The sequence below is a fragment of the Eublepharis macularius genome, chromosome 4, assembly GCF_028583425.1.
Source record: "Eublepharis macularius isolate TG4126 chromosome 4, MPM_Emac_v1.0, whole genome shotgun sequence".
In the NCBI taxonomy this organism is placed as follows: domain Eukaryota; kingdom Metazoa; phylum Chordata; class Lepidosauria; order Squamata; family Eublepharidae; genus Eublepharis; species Eublepharis macularius.
Genome location: NC_072793.1, coordinates 38095931 through 38122481, shown reverse-complemented (window position 1 = coordinate 38122481; position 26551 = coordinate 38095931). Strand labels below are relative to the sequence as shown.

Sequence of the window (26551 nt, the reverse complement as noted above, 5' to 3'; positions counted from 1 at the left end):
CTGCCCACCTGACTCTTGGCCATTTGGGGCCTGTTTCAGCCCAGATTGGAGCCAAAATGGCCTGGATCGAGCCTCTAACGGGTGGTGGACCACTCTCCCACTCAGCGACAGCCCCATCCTGACCATTTTGGGCCCCTTTTGGCCATTTTCAGCCCCCTTTCGCCATTTTGGTCCCAATTTCGGCCCTGAATGGCCAGGATTGGGTCTAAAACAGCCAGGAAGGTGATGTCAAGGGGTGTGTCATATGCAAATCAGTTATTGCTAATGACACACTTCTGGTGATGGCAAGGGGCATGTCATATGCTAATGAGTCCCTCCAGCTCTTTTTCTACGAAATGACCCTGGTTAAAGGTACTGTGGTTTCACATCGTTTGAAGGTGCACCATCACTGAGTTGTTTTTTTTAAAGAGAGATACTAAAGTTTTTCTGTTCTAGTCATTGTGAATCAGGAGATAATCAAAAATAAGGTGAATAAATGTCATCTGTATAAAAGCTGCTCCCGTGCTTTGTGTTGCACTAGAATGTCATTAGAGGGACAATGGACTGCATCAGCCTTGACAACTCCTCCAATGTCCACTGCAACTTTATGCAAGCTCATCCCACTTCTAGTGGCCATGGCCATCTCTAAAATGGCACAGCATTAGTTCATATGAATACAGCTTAACCCTACAAGTAGATGTGCTTCTAAAGATTGCAGTGAATATATAACCAGGTGAAGATCTCCGCAACAGTAAGAAAAATTGACTGACCTACCAACTGCAACAACTTTGCTACATCCACTAACTTCCTTTGCCAAATATAACCATACTTGGGCTTAAATGCTGGATTTCTGTAAATGAATAGTGAAACCTACCAATAAACCATTCCTGAGAATTCTAATACTAATCTTCAAAAAGCACTGTGTTCCTGGAACCAATGACAGTCTTACAGATAAAACATGAGGTCTGACAAATAGGAAGACAGCATCAAATTTTATCATATGAAAATAATATGAAAATGGGAAATATCTGATAATTACATTTACAAATATTAACTCACATGGAATGATAATTTTTTGCAAAGTACTATTAACTGTATTGACATCTTTTGTTCTGTTATGAAAATATTTGACAATGGGGCTAACAGACAGTTACGCTTACTGTAGCCTGCTGGAAAGTTTCACGATCATCTCCGCTTCTCTCCTTTTGAAAGTGAACGGGGCAATGTGATTACTACCCATTGTTGCTTGTGTATCACTTCAGCCAGGGAAAGAGTTGTAAAAATGACAGGAAAACACAGTGCTGTTATCACATAACACAATAACACATACACACACAGTCAAAGAGAAGACACACTGTCCTTCAGATAGTATAAGAAATAAGCATATTTCACTTCCTTGTTAAGGCTAGACTATAGCTCTCACTGGCTGAGAAAGGAAAGAGAGAGAAAGAGAATACAGTATGGCAATTATGTGTAAATCATGTCAAAACCACTAATGCAGCACTTTGCGCTCAAGCAGTGAAAGGTTACAATCCAAAACACACTTATTTGGAAATGCAATTTCCTTCTAAGCAAACAGACTTAAGAGCAGCATTTAAGCCTTAGTTTCAGATGAAATGCTTTCATTTATCATACTCAAAAAGAGTCCAGTAGCACCTTTAAGACTAACCAACTTTATTGTAGCATAAGCTTTCGAGAATCACAGTTCTCTTCATCAGATCTGACAAAGAGAACTGTGATTCTCGAAAGCTTATGCTACAATAAAGTTGGTTAGTCTTAAAGGTGCTACTGGACTCTTTTTGATTTTGCTACTACAGACTAACACGGCTAACTCCTCTGGATTTATCATACTGATTACTTGAAATAAAATTGCTAGCTGAAGTTAACTAAACAGGGATATTCGACTTCATGGGACAATTCAGCACCTTGTTTACCACTGGCTCCTTTCCAGTATGTTGTGATAAAGGAAAATTTCTTAGCTGAAAACCATTGCTTGCGTCTTGGATCCACCAATCAGGTGAATATCATCCTATTATATAGGGTGGAGTAATTGCAATCTTTCCCAGAACAGAGCTTTCACTATTCACTCTGTGATTGACTGAAGAATTATTAAGAGTTATTCGATTCAAATATCTCACAAATATGCCCAGGTAAGAAAGCTCCTATTCTATCCCTGAAGAACTAAGCCTTCAATGGAAATGCAGAGGCATGACAAACAAAAAAAAGATCAAATACATTTACATTTAAATAAACCGATAGTAAAGACAGGATGTTCAGGAAAGGGACATGTTGCAATATCTTAGAACCAAAAGTCCTGCACTATCTAATCATAAAGGGATAATTACTGTGTTGCTTCTCTGCTATGCTTCTATTTTGAATCATTCTGAGAATTTCTTTCTGAAGCCTATCTGCGTAAGGGTTCACAATGAAGAAAGGAAAAGTAAATACTTTTCATCTCTCACAGGAAACTGGAGGGGAGTGCAATAACAGTTCCTAGCAAATTAAAAAATTAAGAGAGAGAGAAAACCCAAACCAGAAGGATCTTACTAAGGATTATCACAGATTAACAGAAAGACTAATACATAACTCTACAATTACAGCACAGTGCCTACAGCAACATGTAGCTGAAGGTATCTTTCTAAAGACTGATACGTTAGGGATGTTTGCGGGATAGTGGAGAAGTGCTCTTGAGTCTCCTACTATAATGTGTCATTCTATTTCCCACCCCCCTAATCATTAAAATAGCCATCACCCTAATGTAGCAAATGCACACTCTTGTTCTTATCAAGAATTTTTAAGGCATTCAGCACTCTCTGTCTTTCCCCCTGCAGATATGCACTGGCAATATATCTGAACAAACAAGAAGATTCTTCCTAATTCCTCTTGACTCTCTTCTTATCCTCAAAACTGACAAGAAACTAATCAGAAGCTTAAGGAAAAATTAACCTGTGTAACGGTTCCTTGCCAACTGTATAGGCACTAAATGAAGAACAGATACTTCCTAAGACTAATGTTGTTTTATACCGGATATGCTTCAATATTATAACAACATACAGTTTTCTCTTTGACTCCTAGTATGCTCCTTCACTTAAAGTAGACACTTGATGTCGACTAGAGCCTGTTCCTTCAGTTTAGTTACTCCCATCTTTTAGAACAGGCTCAATGAGGGGGAGAGGGGGCACAGTCTTTTGGGGGTGCTGTAAGGCCATTTTACTTGCAAGGGTTTTTAATGGAGTTTAAGTTGCATTTTTGAAAAGGGTTAATGGGGGTCGTATTTTATATGTTTTTGATCTTGGAGTTGTAAGCCACCTTCAGACACAAGGGAAAGACAGGACAATGAGTAAGTAAGTAAGTAAAGGCAATGCCAATCATTTGAAAATTCTTACATAGTCCTTCCATCTCCATAATAAATTTATTTCTATCAAGTTCTGAAGCCTATTCCTCTAAAGATTGGTTAAGATACATTGGTCTAACAGGCTGAACTAACAGCAAGTCAAATGCAGTAACAGCTCGTGTAGTTTGCGGTTAGAGGGTTGGACTAGGATCTAGAATTCTGCCGTTTAAGTGTGCCGATGATCTTGGGTCAGTCACAATCTCAACCTAACCAGCTTCACAGGATTGTTGCTATGAGTATAAAATGGATGAGGAGAGACTGATGTAGTAAACTGCTCTGGGTCTTCACTGAAGAGAAAAGAAGGGTATAAATATCTAAATGAATATTCACAATCAGGTGTCCTCATTCATGTGACTCAACTTGGATGCTCCTAAAAATACTGTATCTGGAGAGAACTGCTGGTGTTCATTCAGGAAGGAAAGCTGTTGGTGGGGATCATTTGCAAACTCAAGTTCCAAGCTTACTGGCTGCCTCCTTACTTGTTTTCTCATTGTTATCAATCCTGTAGTACTTGTCAAGAAAAGGGAGATTTAAGAACTAACTGAGAACTAATAGTGTTCAAGAATTAAACAGAATTATTTCTGATCAAGTATACATGCAACAAAATGGTGACTGTCTTTGAAATTAAGTTTGCATTTTTAAAAAAATGCATGTGCCTTGTTTTGAAGAAACACAACCAATCCTGAGTTTTAATGAATGCCAGGACTAGTAAGATCAACTAAAGATCAAAACCAGTAAATAGGGCAGATCTAACTAGAGAAACCCCTTAATTGGCCCCTTACTTTCAAGAAAGCCAAGCACAGGATATCCTGACTCACTAGCAGCCACTGTACAACAAAGCTGTGCTACAGCATAAACCAAGCACACTTTTTGCACAGGGAGTGAGCTCCATCTAGTTTATGTCTTTATGATAGAGTCAAGATCATATAATGGATCTCTTGCACTTTGGAAGCAAAGCACTAAGGAAGAGGAAACATATAAGTATTATTCCTAGACTCAATAGGACACACATTGGCAGTCTTATACTTTTTAATGTATACAAATGTGTATCGTGCTGATATACTTGAATGCAAACCACCCTGACCATTTTGGGATGGGTGGGTTGGAGGTGGAGTAAAAAAGAATGTTTTAAATAAAGAATATACTGAGAGAGCTGAATTTTCAATATACTCATGTCACTGTTATCTCACTGCAATCCTGAGGGTCTTTAGATGTTCAGATATTGTAATTTCCCATGTATTTCACCTAAAGTTCAGCAACGGGTTCATATATATGGAAGAGTGTGTGCTGGCCTTTACGGCCTTTCAAAATAATTTATTCTGAATAAACAGAATAAATCAACTGTAGAAATTTTCTTTTGACTGTTCATCTTATTCTATCCCTAACTGAGGCAGAGAAAGCCAGCCAAGAGACTAAAAAGACGGATGCATGTGTAGTAGCAACGCTGATCCAGCAGAGGCCCTGTACAAACCCTGAGCTAGTTAAAAGGTTTTTTTTCCACATTCATGGAGACTTCATGGAGAAATCAACGTAAAACCAGTTTCAAATGGTTGCCAGGGCATCATCTGTGAATCTCTCTCCTTCCATATTGCACAGCAGAACAGATTATACAGATATTTTCTACACAGCTATTGATACAGGGGATCTATCAAGGTCTGTTCCAAGCATGTTTTGGCAACCAGTAAACAGAAAAATAGCTGAATTGTATCTAATCTTAATTGGAATTCTAGGATCAACAAAGAAGCACACATGTCTTAGACAGCCCATGAAATAACTTTAAAGCACACGGAAAGAATTCCCCTACTTCTAGCTGTAACAGCAGGAATACAGCTGAACTAAATTCTATTGTGACAAAACATTATGCTTAACTTACTCAAAGCAGCAGCTCAAATCAGACATCCTCATCTTGAACTGGCCAAAAATTTCAGCAAAATCAAGTGTACAACAGTTCTTGAATTAAATCTTCTTTATAAGCAGAGGACACAGCAAGTGTACCTCTGTATTTCAGAAGTGTATTTATCCCTTACTGAAACGAGGATTCAGTGGCATCTTGGAGACCAACAAGATTTACAGGTATAAGCTTTTGAGAGTCAGAGCTCCCTTCTTCAGATACTTTGATTCTCTAAAGCTTATACCCTGAAAATCTTATTGGTCATTAAGATGCTACTGGACTTGAATCTTGCTGTTCTGCTGCATACCAACATGGCTACCTACCTGAAACATAATGAAACCACTTTCACCTGTGTTGTATATAGCCTCCTCCATAGTTGCTTTCATTTGGGGTTCAGAGTGTACTATAAAGAGTTTTAAAGAGGGCTAATCTTTTTCCACATGTTATAAAACCTATGAAAAATCCACTAGTGTAGCTTGACCCGTCTCCGATCATACTCTGTCAACCAAGGAAAATATACCTAACAAGCAAGCAATCTTTTCTTGAAACATGCAGGTTGCTAACTATTTCCTTTTATATTATTTTCAATGACAAAAAAATCAAGTAAATTGTCCAACAAGTGGTAACATATAGGGGGGGAAATCACCAGCAACAGAGGATGGTCTCCAAATGGGAGTTATACTATTCTAAGTTCAACGACATGCTTAGAAGAGTGTAACTCTGCTTTAGGATGGCACAGAAAGAAGGATAAACTATAATTTCTGAGTGTTCAGAATTACATATCTAAGTGAGCGGAATGCAAACTACATCACAAAATCTATTGTTATGCTTAGGATGCACCTGCATTTAAAGCCAAGAAGAGCAACCAAACTTCCAAAAAGAATACACAAAGACCAGGGAACAGTATTTAAAATACTTGCCTCAGCCAGAGCACATACAGATGTATGGCTTCCATGACAGATGCCAAAGTAAACTAAAATATCCAACTCAAGAAAAGGTCCCATGAAAGAAGAAAGCAAATTTAACCCATCCCAGCAATCGGAATGAACTTTTCAAAAAAGCCTCCTTTAGATACTATAATTCTAATTTGTTAATGAGCAAGATTCTAAAAACTATAGAACCAAGACACATGACAAGGTGACAAAGGTCTTTTTACCTTGAAATATAAAATTCCCCTGCAGTGGTGATAAATCCATGAAGAAAAAAAAATAGGTGGGCTGATACACTGCACGTATTTCAGAAATACTGCCCAATGTAAGTTTTATAATTAGCAAGATTCCTCTCACAGACTTCAAAATAGACTTATTCTTGAAAGGGAGATTGCTTCTGTATTTATGGTACACAATGTGCAGTAACAAATGTAAAACACATTTCTATTTATAATAATCTAAAATAATTCCACATTCAATCCTTGGAATCAGTTTTTTGGAAGCTGATTATAACAGGAAAATAATTTCTCTCCCATTTGCCAAATTTACTTTATCAAAACAGTTTTAAGTACGAGCAAAAAGCCTGGGTCTTTATGAGCCTGAAGTTAAGAATGTTAGGATTTGGTGCAAAAAACTGCAAGAGAAGAGCTGCTGCCATCTAATGAAATTCTAAGATTGGAAATCACTGGATGAAAAATAATTCTAAGAAAGCCATTAGAAGCGGATGATGAGTTATGTAGCATGTCTCTTATGAACTGGAAATCCATCAAAGAGAAAAAGGAGAAGGAGAAAGAAAGCTGTGAAAATCCATTATATAGAAGGTGATGCAGAGCTAATGTGAAAAGAGCTCAAGCAGTCTGGTACTGAGTTCTGAAAGATCACAGCGCACGTTATGGAGAGAAATACTACCAGTGGCCCAAATGACCAAGCCATACCTCATTTTGGATGGGTAATTTGAAATCTTATTAAGAATATATGTTTCAAATCTCTGCATTTTCTAACTTTCAAAAAAATCTCAGGAATGTTTTGCTAACTGTATCAATAATTACTTGATTAGATTTGAAAAAAGTGAAAAATTCAAAACAAAGTAACAAAAATGAAATATTTTATGACATATATTTCCTCTATGGGAAATATAAAGCTCTGAGCTACATGATCAAGCAACAACATACACAGCAAAGCAAAAAGCACCCCATGCTGTACAACCCAAGGCAACATATTCTAAAGTACTATGCTTTGATTCTCTCCACTGGCTAGACTTTTGAATCCTTACAAACAGCTTGCTGATTTTACTACACTGGCAGGCTGTGAGGTCACTTATCAGCCCAGACTGGTGGATCTGAGGATACAAAGCTTATATATCAGGAGGCTCTCTACTGTGTCGTGTCCAACTGCTCTAAACTTCTCTTAATATAAAATCAGTACATAAGGCTGTCAGTAACACATCTTGGCAGTTTGATTTCTCAAAAAGGTCTTTTCCATTTTAGTGCTAAAGTGACTCAGATATATTTTTAAAAAGCAAATGGAAAAACAAGAGGTTAGACAAGTATCAATTAAAATGGTCAGTGTTGGCAATGACAAGAGATTAAACTATAAGGGATTACTTACCAGTTAACATCAGGGCTTTTAAAAAGCGTAGTTCAAAGTTATCATCTCACTTTAAGGTAATGTATAAAGTAGCCTTTTCTAACTTACATGTGAAGAAGTTACATAAACAGGAAACCCTACACCTGAGTCGAGACTACACTTAACTTGAACTGGCTAAACACATGCGAGTCAAAGGAAACCTCATCTTTATATTTCAGAGCAGTTCCAATCTGTGGAATTTACGGATTTATACTCACATGTGTGGATTCTGAAAAGGAACTCCAGTAGGGTTCAAAGTAAATCTTGCTGTGGATTTGAAAGGTGGATTTGCAAAGTTCAGCTTCAGTGCTCTACGCTTACCTGAGAGGAAGAAAACACAAAAAACTCTTGTTGGCAAGAGTACACAGATTACTGTACTGAGAACATCCGAAATAAACTGGAATCAAATAAAATCTTCATTTCAACATTTTCTATCATCATTAAATGTATTATGTGATGACACCAGTCACAACAGCAATAGAACAGCCATTGGGTAAAGCTTCTTTGCTTTATACTAAATTCAGCCATTTTTAAGCAAGCCAGCTCTGACAAGACAGCTTCTTTGCACCACATTTGTCCTTACCCGTACAATATTAACACTAAAAATAATTGTCAGGATTGAAAATCTCTTGAATTTCAAGTGGGTAGCCATATTGATGTGCAGTAGATGAGCGAGGTTTGAGATCAATAGCACTTTAAAGACCAACAACAGTTTCCAGGATATAAGCTTTCAAGAGTCAAGCTCTGACAAAGGGAGCTTGATTCTCAAAAGCTTATACCCTGGAAACTCTTGTTGGTCTTTAAGGTGCTCTCTGAAAATCTGAGTTTCCACCTACTAGGATTTTTAATATTAATATTAGCATCAAGCGTAAAAAGAAAATCCATGTTATTACTCTCAGGCTGCAAAGTATGACATGCAGGCTGTATATGACTTTCAATTTTTAAAAAATGGACAAGGTCACAGCCTCAGCTGCAATTTGAAATGCTAACTTGAGAGATGTTATCAGATCACAAATAGAGATGGGCACGAATGGGGGGGGGGGAAGAACCATAAGGTTTGTGGTTCGTCGCATTTCATGAATCACGAACTTTCACAAACCTGCCCCAGTTCATGAACCGGTTCATTTCGTTTGTGAAAACGTCACCTTCAGGTCAGCAAATCATCACTTCCAAGTCAGCAGAAGATCTGTAGAAAGCCCAACCCCTATTGCCTCGGAACCTGATTGATCGGCACCAGGCTGTCTGCAGTGACAAATCAAAAAACCAACCAAGGGAACCGGCCTAAAGCTCGTGGCAGTTTGTCAGAAATGGGCTCTGATGAACCACCAGTTCGTGAACCATGAACCGGCCCAGTTTGTGCCAAACTTTGGTTCGTATTTCAGTTCGTGCCCATCTCTAGTCACAAACTTTTGCCTAGGCATCTGGCAAAGTGGAATCCTATCTGTTGCTTTCTTTTGAAGAAAGATATGCAGCTGTGTATGTGATTGACATAACCTCTGCATGTGAAAGGATGTGCATCTACATACATAGAAGGCATGTATACACATGCACACATGTAACTATATCTGCATTCCTCTACGTGCGCATGCAAGAGAATGAGGATCTATATGCATAGATCTGTGAATGTTGAGAGTACAAATGTACATGCACAGTTTTGCTGAAGTCCATGAGTAATTTAAAACTGGAAATATGGAACTCCCAACCAAAAATTTTTTCCTGCCTTCAGCTTAATAACTACATCACACACTAACAAATATTAATGACATCTATCATAAGGCATGAGTTTGCAAAGTATAAAGATATTGCAGATAACCGTTCCTCCAGTCCCCAACCATAGGTACACTACATACTCATAATAAAATATCTGAACCTGTCAAATGCTTTCTGCAATGTATTCTGTAATAAAATGTGCCAGTGTTGGTCCATATTTACTGGCTGCCTGCGTTTCCAAGTCACCTTGCTGCCCATATCAACAGCTTCCTGTCAAGGAAGCTGGAGATCCCAGTAGGAAAAGTAAGAGCCATAATGAGGCAAAGAGGGACAGTTTGCAACACAGCACAGGGCTTCCCTTTAGTATACTTCAATGCCAAATGTTTTGTGCAGACAAATTGGTTAAAGTCTGTTGAATTTGATCTCTCTTGATAGAATGAAGAAAAAGATCAGACTTGTCTAGCTCAAATTCTGCATTAGAATTTGATTTCAAATGAATGTGTTTTCTCTTTATAGAGTAAGGATAGTCTAACCTCTCTTCTAAAACAGCTTAATTAACATTCCTGGGCTTTAACAGGAACTGTTGGCACCTTGATCCTGTTCTCTTTAAATCTGAAGCAAGTTCATGGAGTTTTTTTCTAAGTAAGTGTAGCTTAAACCTCCCCGTTGATTTCCGGGCATGTTGTTTCCATATTTCCACCTAATAATGATGGCCCTTGCCCCACCCAACCTCCTTTTATTGAAAACATGATTACGGTTACATCACAACATAGATTTGTATAAACCATTTTGTAGAGTTAATGAAAATGACATCACACACTTGCCTTCAGCTCCAGAAGAAAACCAAGGGAAAAAAAATTAAGATATTGTCATTAATCGATTGGACACCTGAGACTTCACTTTTAGATGCCAGTTTTAGAAGCTGAAGGCCTAAACTCTAACTCCAACGAAAACTACTAAATAACTTATTTGTGGTTTAAAAAAAACCCTCTTAGTATTGCATGTGTTTTGAAAAGCTGTTTCTTTTACAACACTACTAACCTGTTGCCTGTATTATTATATGTATATATTGCAATTCAACACAAACTTTTCATTTCCAAATATGAAGACTATGGAACAGTAAAGCTCAAGACATTGGTTACATTACTGTCTTATTAACTCACATTGTAATGCCACACTTTAAAAGAAGATTGAGAGCAACTGCAGGAATTTCTCTTCCCCACATCTGCTACATGGGGAAGGAAGGACGACATCATTAATGGTAGTGAGCCAGATAACAGCACAAAATTCCAATCAAGGGAACTCCATTGACATCCCATTTATAAACTCAAGTCTACAGGCTTTTGAAAATAAAGCAGATTAGGAACAGCAGAGTTCAAACACAATGTTTGCTATTTTTCCAGGTATCTTATTGTCAGGCAACATCAGCAAAGCCTTGAAAGTTATTTCACAGTTATAGATGAAACTGCACAGATATTTTTCAGATCCACAAGATACAACCTACATATTTGCAAGACATTACCTTTATTATTTATAGAGATGTAAACTTTCTGGAAATGTTGAAAGAGGGGAGTGGAGTTTTTGAGGGGGGTGTCTGTGAAAATGTTGAGAGGAAATGAAATATATGCAATACTTACTTTCCTAATAAACCCAAACCTATTTTGCTGCTTTAACAACATAAAATGCATCATGTATAAGTTAGTTAGTGTATAAATTTGTGCTATTATGGAAATTAAAAGAATAGATGCCTTTCTTTTCCACAAGCAAAACTACTAATATGCCCAATACCAAATTGTGGCACTCTATGCTAATATATTGTGTATATGCTAATATACACATTTCATTTATTTCAACAGAATGTTCCCAATAGAAAAAAGGTCCTCAGACTTTTTCATGCTATGCATCTTAGAAACATTTCACTCATTCCAAAAGGGGAAAAAATATTTCTCAGACTTATTTTCAATGCTCCCCAAAGTTCCACTTTTAATTGGAAAAGCCGAAGGAAAAAATTGTCCTCAAAAATGGGTGGTCCAAATTTTTCCATTTTCTTCTCTAGGTTTTCACATCTCTAGTTATTTCCAAAAAAGCTAAGACGACTTTTAAAAAACTTCTTTGGAATTCCAAACCAGATTAAGAACATTCTTCCATCCCTGAATGCAAGTAGCAATGAAATTACTATTAAAATACAAACACAAAACCCAATTCCCCTTTTTTGGTGACCTGATCTGTACTTACAATTTAAGTGGGATGGACTGGGCTGGATCCAACAATCTGATGGCATATAATCTTGAATCTTTATGCAAAGATCATAAATCGTATTTGCTTTCCTTAGCCCCCCAAAAAGCTATTTCCAACTCCGTGAACACTGATTCCTAGTTATCAGTTTTCCCAGACATAGAAGTGGGAAAGGTGGAGAAGACCTTTGATCATCAGTGTCTTCTGCTGATGGATAAATGTCCTGAAACCATAGACTACTAAACTGAGTTCTTTGGTCCTGGATACATACGGAGTCAAGCACAATGTCCTTACAAGTAGACCATTTAATACACAGATGTCATCACTAGTATTAAGTCCTAAGAGCAGCTTCACAGAAATAAAACAAAATGATCATTTTTTGAAGAATAACGTCTTGTTTTACGGTGTTTTTTTTTTTTTGTATATCTTGGTATTTTAAATGCAATCATTACCCACAAGCGATGCAAAACCTGCATCCATTCCCATGCTGATCCCTGCTGCTTCCATCAGTGTACTGTGAAATCAATAGGATCAGCAAGATGACACAATCCAGATGAGAGAAATTGCTGAGCATAATCTTCATACCTGTTTTTGAGTGCTCTGCTATTCTCACAACTAATTTAGCTCTAACCAGGGCTTTTTTTCTGGGAAAAGAGGTGGCGGAACTCAGTGGTGGAACTCAGGACCGCACAATGACGTCACTTTGGGTCAGCTGGAACAAGGGGGGAGTTTTTTAAAGTTTAAATCGCCCTCGGCGAAAATGGTCACATGGCTGGTGGCCCTGCCCCCTGATCTCCAGACAGAGGGGAGTTTAGATTGCCCTCCGCACCACTCAACGTGGAGGGCAATCTAAACTCCCCTCTGTCTGGAGATCAGGGGGTGGGGTCACCGGTCATGTGACCATTTTCAAGAGGTGCTGGAACTACGTTCCACTGTGTTCCCGCTGAAAAAAAGCCCTGGCTCTAACTGTGCAACTGATTATTTTAAAATTAGCCACCTGGACATGCCATATATTCTGTTGCTGCCACCTCCCTATTCTACTTTTGGGGGACAGCTCATATACTTCTCAAGTTACATTTTTTTCAATGAAAGCATATGAAACAGATGTGCAGGGAAAGAAAAACAAATAGAATAGACCTATAGTATAATAAGAACTATACTAGTAGTAATTTCAGATGTAATTTCATAGAATCAAAGAGTTGGAAGGGGACTTACAGACCATTAATCCAACCCCTTGTCCAATGCAGCAACAACTTAAAGCATCCTCGACAAGTATTCATCCAGCCACTCCTTGAAGACTGCCAATGAGAGGGGAACCAACCACATCCCTAGATATCACAGTTATGGGTAAAGGCCTGGACACCTCAACAGAGTGACATAAAAGCTTTTCAACCAAAAGGGAATATGAAGAACCCCATCTATATATTAAACACCCCCAATATTTCCCCTCGTATAGCCAAGGAATTTACTAATTTCTGACATACTTGATTCATGTATAGTATTGAACATTCAGACCTCAGATTTGCAAACATATTCAAAGATCAAAACTGGCGCAAATATTTTTTAAAGCCTCCTAACTATAATCCCTAATCTACTTTTGATCTTTAAATATGATATCCACGAAAAGCCACATCACTTCATGATACACAATTGTCAGAGTAGTGCTCTATTAGCAGGGATACCTCTCCCTAGTTCCTAGCACTCTGTCTCAACATCATCTTCTAGCTTCTCTTTCACTACTGATTTGAAGAAACACTCCCTGCCCCTTATTTCTGTGGTTTTTACAATACCATGCTCCACAAAATTTCATTAGAACATATTCCTAACAATAGCTTTTCAACAGAGCTGGCTAATCAGGTCACTGCTTCTTTGCGATTTGCTAGGTGGAACATAGGTCAGTGAACTCCTTCACCGTTCACCCAGGATGAAGCCTTCAGGGCAGGAAAAATGAAGAGGAACTGCCAAGAACCATTCAACATTATACAGATTGTTTGAACCTTGGTAATGCAAGATCAATAAAACAGTCTTCCTTTTAAACTCATTTTCAAAACCTGGTGGGGAAAGAAGGGATGAATAAATCGAATAATAATATTTTTAAGTAGAAAAAAAAAGAAAACCTCAAAGACTGGTTATGACTTCTCTCTATACTTGACATTTTGTTAGAATGTAGGAAAGGGAATTTTAATATTTTCAAATCTTGATTTGACAGTCAAAGAGAATGGAAGTAAATAGGATGGTCAAGGCTGGACTAACCCTGAAGTCTTTCCTAATAAACCACTGTGCCCTCTAATGTGTGGGAAACTGGTGTGAGTCCCAGTCAAATGTCTACAAAATCTCACCAGTCTAACTACCGTGCAGGGTTGTTGAGAGGTAAAATGAAGGAGAAGAGAATGATGTAAACTACTTTGGGTCTCCGCTGAGGAGAAAGGCAGGGTATAAATGAAGTAAATAAATAAATTTTAAACTTTGTAAGCTCAATCCTCTGAGCATCCCTGCTTTTCAACTCACCTGGCTGAAGGTTGTAACTGGTAAGAAGAATCTTGTTATACCTTACAACTTATACAAATAATTGTATCCTAAAATCAGCTTCATTTGTCTTAGCAGTCTATGGGCTGAATCTCACATAATGCCTGGTCATGACTGTTATATGACCAATACTGCAAATATTCAATTCCATGACATCTAAACTGGCAAAGTAATGTTTGTCCTTGCCCTTCAAACCAGATTCAAAGTGTGCACATAAGCTGTGCATTTACATTGGAATGTAAACCAAACCTGTGTCTGCAAGAAAAAACTTTTGTTGTCAAACTTTAAAACCTTCATAAGGAGACAGACACATATAAAAAATTATAATAAAAGACTGTTCGCTTTAGATCACAGTCCTAAAACACATTTAAATGAAATTATATGTTCAACCATCAGCTGAACTGACCTCCAAGTAAATGTGTTTGGGACTAGGATACCCCATCTTATAAACAGAAGCAGCATAAGAAAATTGAAAAATGTCTACAAACCAGGATATGGTGGCCAGAGTTCATGTAAATCTGATGAACTTTATTATTATGCATAAATAAAAATATGCAAATCAGTGGTCACCCCCACCATTTCACATTACACTGTCCATTGCCATCTATTCTTTCTGCTACAACTGTGGCTACCACTTTCATTCATCTTTTCAGACACCATCTGCTAAACCCCTCCTCTTTAACACAGAATCCTGTCTGACATAATATGCCAATCCGTGAAAGAATCGTAAAGTCTTAAGACAAAGGGTTCCAGGACAGGCAGAACACAAGAAGCCAAACAAAAAGGCAGCTAAAGAAGAAGTCATAGCAAGCATCTTGATGGCGGGAGGCACAACTTAGACAACAGTTCCATGAACAGGGACTGCAGCAACCATGGGGCACAAGCTGTCCACAAGAGGCTCAAAATTCCCTACAACAACAAATAGGCTGCCATTATAGGAAAGCATAAAGCCAAAAAACCACCATGCAATCAATTCTCTCTTTCATAGGTGGTTTCCACACAGGATGGAGCTTGTGTGGTTTCCACATTCCTTTTGTGTCTACAGATAAAACACAGCAGCAACATGGCTTCCACATGGCAGGTTTCCCAGCAGCTTCCCTGCCCCACTTCCCTGGCAGCAGCCACTCCCCCTCCCCTCAGCCACTAGGAAGCTTTCGCTTAAAAAAAGATGGCACTAGAATATTATTACAGTGATATAACATTACACATATATGAGTAGTTGGTTCACTGAATTCCCAGCTGTAATTTTTAAAAAAATATAAGTCTCTTGCCCCTTCGGTTGTGCAGATATTACTTTCTCTTTATACCTCTGCAAAGAAAAAAATGAAGGTTGGTAATTCAGAGAACCTCTTAAACACATTGTTAAAACAATGTATTAATATAATGACGTTGTAGTGCTGTTTTTTAAAAAAATAAAAACCCAATGGCCGGGGGAGATAATATCCACCATGGGACAGGCTCAGGGAAAATGGCTGCCATGTGGGTGGGAAAATCCGAACTTTCCCACCAACCTGGGAGCTATCCAGGCTTTACTTTCCTAACATTAGGAGCAAAGCAAGTATGAGTAAGATCAAGGAAACCCCGCAAGGTGTATGAATGCACCATGCAATGCTCTGAGGAAGCAGGGGGAAAAAACTTCTTTCCAATAGCACTGAACCCAGAGTAGATAACCCATGTGGCCATAGAGCCTTTTAACTTTGTTTTCTTATGGCAATTTTCCATTCTATATATAGGCAAATGACTGAACTCTCTCCTTAAAAATTCCAGTGCCAGAGAGTTACACTTTAGTTTTACTGAAAAATATGTCCCATATTGGTTAGAAAATAAGAACTCTCACAAGAACTACGGTTCTGGAACAACATCAGCAAAATAAATTTATTCCATTTGGATGCACAGTGAAGCAACAGCAGGCACAGGCTAGCCTTTTTTGCACTTCTTGTAATAATATCCTAAAGAATCAAATTCAAATGTTATCCGTATTGATTCTTTTTAAAAAGATTATACTTATTGTTAGCAACAATTTGTTTAGAAAAGTTTGAAACATAAAATCCCAACATAGATTACTGAATATCAAGTTGTATTATAAGCATTTCATCATTTGAGATTAAATATGCGCATCCAATAACTTCAAATAAAAATGATAAATATGTAATCTAAATGAAATGCAAGATTTTTAAAAATTATACAGTGTTTATCCAGTAGAGATTTGCTATCAATGCTATGTTTATGTGTCCAATAAAGTTCCTACTAAAGCATGGCAGGCAATCATAATGACATAATGAACATAGCAATTAAAAATGAAAACTGTAAGAGAATGAAACAGTGAAAAAATTAATTGTGCAGAGCTTCCATTAGTCATCCAAACATGGGTTAACAATTTCTGATCTTTAGAGATTTTATCATCATTGGATGTTACCACTTACTTCTTCAACAAGTTGTCTCTGTAATTCTAAGACTATACAGGGAGCAATAGAAGTATGGCTCAGGGGAAGGGACCATAATTTAGGCAGAGTATATGTTTTGTATGCATAAGCCCAGATTCAATCCCTGGCACCTACACGTAAGAATTAGAAAGACCCTTCTCGTAGCACTGAAAAGTTGCTGCCAGTCAAAACAGATAGTCAAAAAGCAGCTTCATATGCAATTTAGCAACCAGAAGAAGAACCCTAAAGTTCTAAAATCCAGGTGCCCTTTGAAATATAACTTTGGTTTTTAATAAATGCTTTTTATATCAAGCAGCTGCAGATCTATGTTATCTTAAACTGATACCTCTTATCCAAAGAATTCCACTAAATTTGGACAAAAAGCAAAAATAAAAAAGCTTCCCTCTCAATCTGATTGCCAGTTTATTACACAAGATGAACAAAAATATGTTTATCTATTTAGCTAGTTTATATGCCACCTTTTCATATTATATATGACTAAGGCATATTTGTGAATTAAAGTACTTGTTATAGATCAATGGAATTGTAAACAATGGTATCACATTATGAAAGCAAAATGAAAAATGGAAGCTCTGCCCATGAATTAATGCATGGCTAGTAAGTAAGCTCAACAGTGGACACATTTCCAATACCAAGAATGATACACAATTTTTTAAAAATAGCAGAATACTATAAAACATGTAGCTTACTTTGTGCTTTTTCACAGAAGTTTATCTGAAAGCCTAAAGCAAAAAAGATAAGTTCTAGTTCATTTACTGGAAATTACAGATTTGCATAACCTTTAAAAATCACATTAAATTATTCTTTTAAAAACTCTGAAACACTAAATAAAAAGATTCACATAGGCAGGATTTCAGCTTGCAGTAAATAGGTTTCTAATAAGCTCAGCTTTCTTGTCAATATATAGCATATTGTAGAAGAGTTAGACCTGCAATGTCCAAAATAACAATAAAGGTAAAGAGGTATCTGCAAATAGGCCATCTATAGATGTTAAGTATTAGTTTGCTGTTAATCTAAAAACAAAATGTTATTGCTGATATTGCTAATATGGTGCCTTCTGTGGCAAAATATGTTTTTTAAATAGTTAAATAAAATATTGAAAACAAATTGTCAGCATCCAACTCCCTGGGGTCAGAGTTCACTGCTGCCACACCCTCCAGTGTTCTTTTGAGACAGGCCTTTAGGATGCCTCAGTTGTTGGAAGAGAAGTGCTACATCTCACCCAAAACTCGCTCTTCCTGCCTAGCACCTCTTCCCTAGCTGCGGAAGAAGAACCTGGCCCATCCTGTTGCTCATTGTCACAATAGCTGTGGGTGGCACAGCAGATATGACTTGGTCCCAGAGCCTGCCCTCTTGCAGGGCTGGGCAGCATGTGGCTGGTTCATAGAGCCACGCAGCTGCATCTCCAACACTACTAGCCACCTGGGTCTTTCCTCACCCCTCTTGATCAGGGCTTGGGTCCCAGAGGAAATGGCAGTGCCCCTGGGTGTTGGAAGAACCACTGCTGACTAGCCAGGCACCCCAGGGGAGCTGGTAAGTGGAAAGGCTGACCCTGGACCAAAATGTATTAGTGAGATTTCTCCTCCCAAGTTAAAAGTTATACTTTAAAGGATGGCACTAAACGTCTCTTGATGTGACTGCATAGTTATCATTGTAACTAACTCAGATCTTTCGTTCACATGGTCCAAGCTATACAACTTCAAATTTATAAGACAACTATACAGACAGATGTAGTTCAAATTATGCAAATAAAACTATTGTTGCCTAATTTAATTATTTTGAATAATTTACACCACTTCCGATAGCTGTAGAGATGAGCAAACTACTATACATGGCTTTAACACCCTACTGTCTTCCCACTAAAAGTTTTGCTTCACCTTTCCCTGCCTTGCAAGATTTCTCTTCAGCAATCCTTGCACATTTTCAAGCAAAATTTCCCAATTACTTTTAAACAAAAGCTGAACATTCCATGATGAATTCTGTGCCAAATAACAAATTACTTGTTTCCAACAGACTACTAGATAATGCAATCAGAGAATACATAAAGTCCTCTTCACATCACTTCATTCTGTGCAAACTTAATTTTACAATATTGATCATGTTTGCCACTTTATGATAGAACTGAGGTCTCAGAAACCTGTAGGCCATCCAATATTCTATATATCTCTACAGTACTTGACCCCAGGAATCCAGTTTTATCTCTTATTCCATTGGACAACGATGGTTCTCAAGGATATCACCCAGTCAAGTTGTTCATAGCGTGTATATCAGAATTGGTGCAAATTCACACATACAAATGGTGTAAACAGGAAGTAGCCTTCCATGCTACTCATTGGGACCTCAGCCTTCATCATCAAGAATTGCCTTTTTGCAACAGATCTAATATTCCACGTTTTCCACAAGATTATGGTTCCAAGAGTGTCCAGCTAGATGTCTGTGGGAAGCTCAAACGCAGAGTATGATAAACCAGGCTCTGTTGTTTAACCTCAACATCCAATAATTAAAGCTACACTGCCTTTAATCATGGAGTTTCAATTGTGCTCGTCATGGCTAGTATTCATGGACAGACTTATCTTCCACTACTATTTATGAAGCAGATTTTGTCAATGGTAAGTTCCAGTTTGCCAAGAAAACTTTATTCAGGCACCAGTCCTGGCTTCTAACATGTGATAGAAGTGATAGCATTGCCTATCTTAACTAACAACTTTGTTCTAATGATCCCCACCTTGCCCTTCTCTTGCACAACAAAGATCATATCAGTTTTAACTTGGAAACAGGGGGAAAAAACATTGACATATTCTCTACCAGGTGCCTGATAAAACTTTTTTGAGAATGAACGGTTTTAGCTAGTCTTGCCTTCTCATGCCACAGTGAAGTATCTTAGATGAAAGGAAATATATACCATTTTAAATATTTACACATTATACTGAACACATATGTGTTTAGCTCAGTTAACGGCAATATTACTCTCTGATACTTGAGAAAAGAGGCATAATGAATTACTGTTATGTATGTATATGTAGTCTTTAAAAAAATGGGGGCCAGGCTCCTAATACACTTGTTCATTTCTGAACAGAAACAGTAGAGATTAAAAAAAAATTCTTTCAAACTCTATAAAGCATTAGTTAAAATGTGGCTCTAGATATCGCTTCCCTAACTAGCCAGCTTGAAAAGCCAGAAAAAAGTTCATGTGAATATTCAGTCACAAACTGAAAACAAGGAATTTGGAATCATATGCAAATATACAGGAAAGAATCTACTCTTTGGCATTTGAAATGGCCTGGAAGTACACTGAGCCTATTCACACATAACTTGATTTGTTATTTAGCACTAAAAAGCTACACAGCCTAAAGTTCAACTATTTCCTTGAGGCTGAGTAAAGGACCACCAGTGAACAAAATTCAAAATATATATATATTACTTGAGGCCATCTATAGCCACAAGGGAGCCTTGGGCAAAAAAACAAAAAACAAATCCGACCTGTCCTCCAGGTGCAGCATTTCAAGGGGCATTTGGGGCTGCAATGGAAGGGGGGAAAGTCGTGCTATGGAATAAAATCTTTCTATCTTGCGGAAACGCTCCACTGGATCCAAGCCACTATATTATCTTTACCCTAGGAATGCACATTTTTTTCCAAGTAAAGAATTAAAGCACTAAGCAACCACCTTCAGCTCAGAAAAAAAAAATGTAGTCCATTCCTTCAATCAATATATGAATAGTCGTTCCCCAAAAAGTTCACTGTAGGCTAATAAATTCTTTAGTCACTTTAAATTAGTAACATCATATAGGACCTCTATTTATCCACCTGTTTCAAAGTAAATTCTGTAAAAATCATTATGTTGCAGACACTGAAGAAAAATACGTAGTGAATAGAGTAGAATAAATATAATGTCACTAACCATCTCTGCATCTAGGGAAGGAAAGACATCCCAAATATGCAGGCTGACCCCATTCACATCAGTGATACAGGCCACTCCTCACAATCAAGGGGATGTCACCTTGCCACACAAAAAAGCTCCAAACGTGTATTGGGCCTCACATATATCTCAAAAATGCATGAATCAAGATCTATTGAATATACTGATTAAGTAAATGCCTTGTTAAAATTAATCGCATAGCAACACGTTTTCACAGGAGAGGTTTCTATATACATTGGAAGCAGCCTTCTGAGAACAAGAAAGGCAAAAATGTACTCCTGTCTTCATCTTTCACTCACAGAATGTTTCTTGGGAATACTTGTGGAAATAATTATGACTAAAACAACAAAATAAAATAATTTTTTTTAATTTCCTGATTACACTAGCTTGACTCTGAGAGTGCCCACCTAAAAGGCTAGTCAAACTAGTAGACAAAGGACAGCAAGATAAGAGGAATGTCCTTTTAAAAGAGATTTTTAAGATGCTGACAGCTTACTAATCCAACGAAGTCTAAGAATTAGGCGAAACATACTAGCCCCATCTCATCAAACTTTTTTTTTCTGGGTTAAACACAGTAATTCAATGACTGCCACACTCCACTTCCAAGTTCCGTACCATAAATAATAGCCTGTGACAAAACTGCAGGATGTTTACAAAAACATCAAACCTGTACTAGAAAAAAAATCTGCCACTCCTATAATTATCTAATCAAGAATACCAAGAGTGTGAACAAAAACGAACTGTTCTGTTGCCTTATTCCATCTGACACAAAGTCAGGGGGAAGCCTACATAAATTTATCAGTAAAGTAGACCTCACAACATACATGCAGTTTCTGAAATATTTGCCCTACACACTTCTCCTAAAATAGCCACAGACTAGATTCCAATGCCAACTCAGATTTAAAGCTCAATAACACGGTGCTGGTGTTTGTGCATACCTGGGTTGCTTCAAACATAACAAAATCGATGTACAGGAAAACTTCCAACAGGAATTAATGTGCAACCAACATATAGATTGTCATATGAGAAACACAAGCTTGTTACATTTTGTTCAATGTACACATGAGATACATTTGCAAAATGAAGCAATTTCTCAAGTCGCTTTACATTGGGTCAGACCCCTAGTCCATTGACTCCAGTATTGTCTAATTACAAGGCAATGCTCTCTAAGGTTTCAAACACAGCTAGTGTGATGTAGTGGTTACAGTGTGACACTCTGTAAGACCCAGTTTCAAATCCTCACTCTGCTATGGAAGCTAGCTGGGTTGCCTTGGGGCAGTCAGACACACTCAACCTAACTTAATTCACACAGCTGTTTATTTATTTACTTGACTTATATCCCACTTTTCTCCACCATGGTGACCCAAAGCAGCTTAAAGTGCTCTCCTCAGGATTATCCTTACAACAACCCTGTGAGGCTGTGTGTGTGTGACTGGCCCAAGGTCACCCAGCAAACTTCTATGGCAGCCTGTTTATTCAAAGCTGGGTCTCCTAGATCCTAATCTGACATTCTAATCAATACATCACAGTAGCTGTTACAAGGATAAAATGGAAAAGAGGAGAAAAATGTAAGCTGCTTTTGATCCCTGCAGGGGAGAAAAAGGAGGGTATGAATGAAGAAATGAAGAAATAAACGTCTCCTAGTCCTGCAGCCTGAGAGTCTGGATTAAAAACCACACAGCAGGTTTAATAAAATAGCTTGCTCCAAAGCTGCAGTGCCAACACTAAGAATGCCCTGCTCCATGGTCTAACAATGATAATTTATAGTGGGTGAAGGGAACATATTATTATTAAAGGTCAAAACAATGTCATCTGCTGGGATGTAATTACTTAATTCATTGGCCTCCAATAATACCACTCCTAGTTTCAATATTACAAATCGAATCCTATTTTCACTGTATTGAATGCATGGCTAATTTTTAATTTCTAGATGCACTAAATAAGGAATACTGTAATGAACTTAATCTTCTTAAAATGGCTCCTTACATAAAATAGAGAGACGCACTCTTTAAGCATGCACAACGAGAGGTTCTGACTAGTATGGTCAGAGCCATGTAGAACCAAATGCACATTTGTTTCTCATAATTACTTTCTCCACATGAACACAAAGACCCTGAGAAAAGACCTCCCGCATTCCACATCATAACATACATGAACTCTACTGCAACCACCTTAATATTTTAAATGTGCCTAGGAATAATAGAATACCACCATGGAAAGAGGCAGCAACTATTTCTCATGCATCAATCTATACTACTCTCCATACCCCAACTTCAGAGAGGAAAATCTCTTACATAATCTACCTACATAGGTTCACAGGCATAAAAGGCAGGTTCTACTTTTGCACTCACTCCCCTTGTGCTTTACATATTCTTCTCCCAAGGGAACACACCCTGATGATTACCCTCTCCACACCCTCTCTTGTACTTCCATCCCAGGATGTCTCCCCAATCCCCTTCTCTTCTCACACCCGGAAATCACCCACACATTAGTCTCGCTGAAGACTTTTTCTCCGACTCATCCCACCGGAGCTTGGCATGTGTTCAGACATGCATAAAGATCCACATTCCGCCCCAACCCGCATGCACATTTCCCGGTCTCCCCAATTATTCTCGCCCCGACCCTCCTCTTGCTCCAGCCTGCGTCTATGTCCACACGCAGCTCTCTACCTTCCCTCCTATTCCCAGATACACACCCGCCTATGGCGTTCACACGTCCTATATAACGCTTTAGAGGCAAAAGCGGGTCTTCCCTGTATGCCGGTAGCGCCCGCCCGCCTGCCCCTTCTCCTTCCCGGGGCGCGCTCCAGGCCCATTATCCTTGGGAGAGGCCTGGTCCTCCTTTGCCCAGCTTGGGCGCTCCCTCCTCTCCCCGCAGGCAGGCGGGTGGCTCGGCCAAGAAGCAGGCCGGAGTCGAAGCGCGGCCTAGAGCCTGTGAGGGGCCGCTCCGGGCCCGGTTGCCGCTCCCGAGGCGCGCTCCCTTACCCTGCATGCTGCTGACTGCCGTGTGCGCCGCCTGGGACCCGCCGCCAGGGCCGGAGCCAGAGCCGGGGCCGGGAGCCGCCATTGTGCAGCGCGCCACTGGCGGAGGGAGGGAGGGACGGATGGATGGACGGACGGCGGGAGCGAGGGAGGGAGGGAGGCTGCAATGCAGCAGGAGCAGCGCAGCGGACCGACCCCCTCCCCGTCCCGCGCGCCCGCCCGCGGCTCCTCGCTCGCTCCCTCCCGCCTCAGCCCCAGGTAGCTGGCGGGACACCCGGAGCCCCGACGCGGGACAACAGGCGCCAGCCTCCCCGGCCCCGACCGACCCAAGCACCGCCAGTCCCCTAGAGCTGCTGGGGCTCCGCTTCCCTCCGTCGTTCCCTCCCACTCTCTCGGCGTAAGGGTAACCCCTCCCCGGCAGCGGGCGGAACGGATGATGCCTCGGGCTTCTTCGCCCAGAAACACAAGCAGGCAGGGAGGGAGGGCGAGGAGGCTCGCTGGGGCTCCAGACCGCCGAAGTTGCCTCCGCTACCGCACAGCCTGCCTGAAGCAAGGGAAGGGGGGATGCGCGCCTTGCGCAGGGCGGGTTCCCCAGGGCCTCGAACGTGGTACCTTCGACGCGCGGCCTGCCCTGCCAGGTCCCCTGCTCGTGAAGAGGCGGCCTGCCTCCCAACGGAGATGCTGTTTGCGGCTGGGACATCCAAGCCACAAGCCGGTTGGGGAAGGTTAATTCAGGGCACCCTTTGCCTCGCCCCTGCTTGTTATCGTCCATCACCATGCAGCAATTTTCAGAGTACGAAGCAATTTGTCGCTTGGGCTTATTCTAGGCTATGTGATGTGGCGGAGGCCAAAAAAGGACCGCGTTTCATAGCTTGGTAGAAATGTGGAGCTTCGGTGTCAAAACCCCACTCTGTACTTTCACCTCCCATTCTTTCGCCTTCCATAAGGGTCTTACCCATGATACTTTTACCTACATGGCTGTAGGGCATTAATTTTCAAACATGCCACCGTCAAGAAACAGTCTGAGCTCAAGAAGAACCCATAAGTATCTGCCATAAACTCCCTGCACATTGTGAAGATTGGGGGGGGGGGGGGAAGGGGTATATAGAGCACATACTCAGTACATGTTGAGAACAAGCTCTGCATAAATTGAAAATGTGACTTAAATCACAGGCAATGCTTTGTTAAAGTCACATATTACAGTGGACCTTTGATAATGGTGGACATTTTTCCACCATTGCTGATAATGTCACTGAAGTGCCACAATAAACTTGCGGGGGGGGGGGGGGCTATGAGTTCACAGAGCACAGTTTGGACACCATTTGTGAAGAGAGAAAAACAGTTCATACTGTGGTGCTTGAAGATTACATGTATGTGTTTTACTGTGTGAATTTCCTGTTAATTGCGCTTCCTGAATTTATATACACTATCTTAATATGGTCATTTAAAATTGTCGTTTATACCAATGTTGCTAAAATATTTTGTGTCATGCACTAAGCTTGCATGTGACAAAATGGATTTTCATCCATAAAAGTTCGTGCCCCCATAATTTTTTTATATATATCTTTAAGGTGCCACCTTTCAGAAATAAAAAAGTAAAAGATGCCCAATCCAGTCTCAACATTAATTGCCTAATAGACTACTACCTCTGTTTCCAAAAGAAAATAATATTCTATAAAAGACAGCCAGTGTTTAGTAGCGGCTACAGTGCTAGACTTTGACCTGTGAGCCCACACTGGATGATCTTGACCCAGGTATTTTCTCTCTGCTTTATGTTATTTATTTGTCATTTATATAATTCCTCCATTTTTATCCTGATGCCAACCTTGTGACATAGTTTAAGCTGAGAGTGTGACCAGCACAAGGTCACCCAGCAAGCTTCCATGGCAGAGTAGGGATTCAAACCTGGGTCTCTTAGATCCTATCACAACACAAACCAGTACACCGCACTTGCTTTCAATATAACTCATAAAGTTGTTGTGTGGATAAAATGGGAGAGGGGATTACATTGAGCTCCTTGGAAGAAGGGTGGTATGAGAATGTGATAAACAGATAGTGGTTAGCACCGTTATGATTTAAAACCTTGTTAAAATATGCACATGGTTTCAAAAACAGAAACGGGAAGAACTAAGCCCAACCTGCTTCTGGCAATCAGTATTTGACATATCTTTTTTTTTTTTAAGTCTTTTTTTTTTAAAAAAGATTTTATTAAAACTGTAAAACCCACGAAAATACAGTAAGATAACAGTGTAAAACAACAAGCAATACAACATAGCTTTCTGAAGTACAAGAAGATACAGCTGGTTGTATAAGTGCATGTTCAGAGAGAATATTAGCAGTATCCAACTTGGTAGCACAAAGTATAAGCATATATATATACATATATCTAAAGCCTAAATGAAACTTACATATTTACATACATGTTAAAGATTTTCAATCCAGGTAAGGAACTATTATTTTCTATATGATCAAAGAACAGAAACCATTTCTCAATAAAGTTCGTGGTGTTCGGAAAATGCTCTATATGATATATTTTGTTCTATAGTTTTTCGGAAATGAAATGATCCCAGATTTTAGAATACCAATTATCAATTGTGGGGATAGATTTTGTTTTCCATAATGTAGCTATTACACTTTTTGCAGCTACTAGCAAAGTGCCTATCGGATCTTTTCTTATCTGGGGAATCAGGGTCTGGATTTTGTCCCATTGGTCCAGGAAAAGAATCTTTGGTGCAAGAAGAATCTCATACCCTGTTATATGCTTGATTTCTATTAGGACCTTCTTCCAAAAATTTGACATATCTAAATGACAATTAAGAAACTTATCTATCAATTTATTTAAAATTTCCAAGAAAGAAAATTCAACTGGCTTCCTAGGCAGATTGTTCCATTGTTTGGCCTGGTCTTATAGGAAGTGTT

At 39.2% G+C, this 26551-nt stretch overlaps 1 protein-coding gene across 3 annotated transcripts in view; it reads right to left on the bottom strand.

Annotated features, from left to right (window-relative positions):
* MAP2K4 (mitogen-activated protein kinase kinase 4) overlaps positions 1 to 23994 on the bottom strand; it is a 64841-nt gene extending 40847 nt beyond the window's left edge. Inside the window, exons 1-4 of one of the 3 annotated variants that reach the window (XM_054977110.1) lie at positions 23636 to 23994; positions 17424 to 17456; positions 8038 to 8140; positions 1140 to 1235 (exon numbers count right to left, since the gene is read on the bottom strand). In XM_054977110.1, the coding sequence (XP_054833085.1) occupies positions 1140 to 1235; positions 8038 to 8140; positions 17424 to 17456; positions 23636 to 23717 (314 nt within the window). In that variant the 5' untranslated portion in view covers positions 23718 to 23994. The remainder of the gene's footprint in view (positions 1 to 1139; positions 1236 to 8037; positions 8141 to 17423; positions 17457 to 23635) is intronic. The other 2 variants (XM_054977112.1, XM_054977111.1) reach the window with 2 other exon arrangements.
* Between the last annotated feature and the right edge of the window lie 2557 nt (positions 23995 to 26551).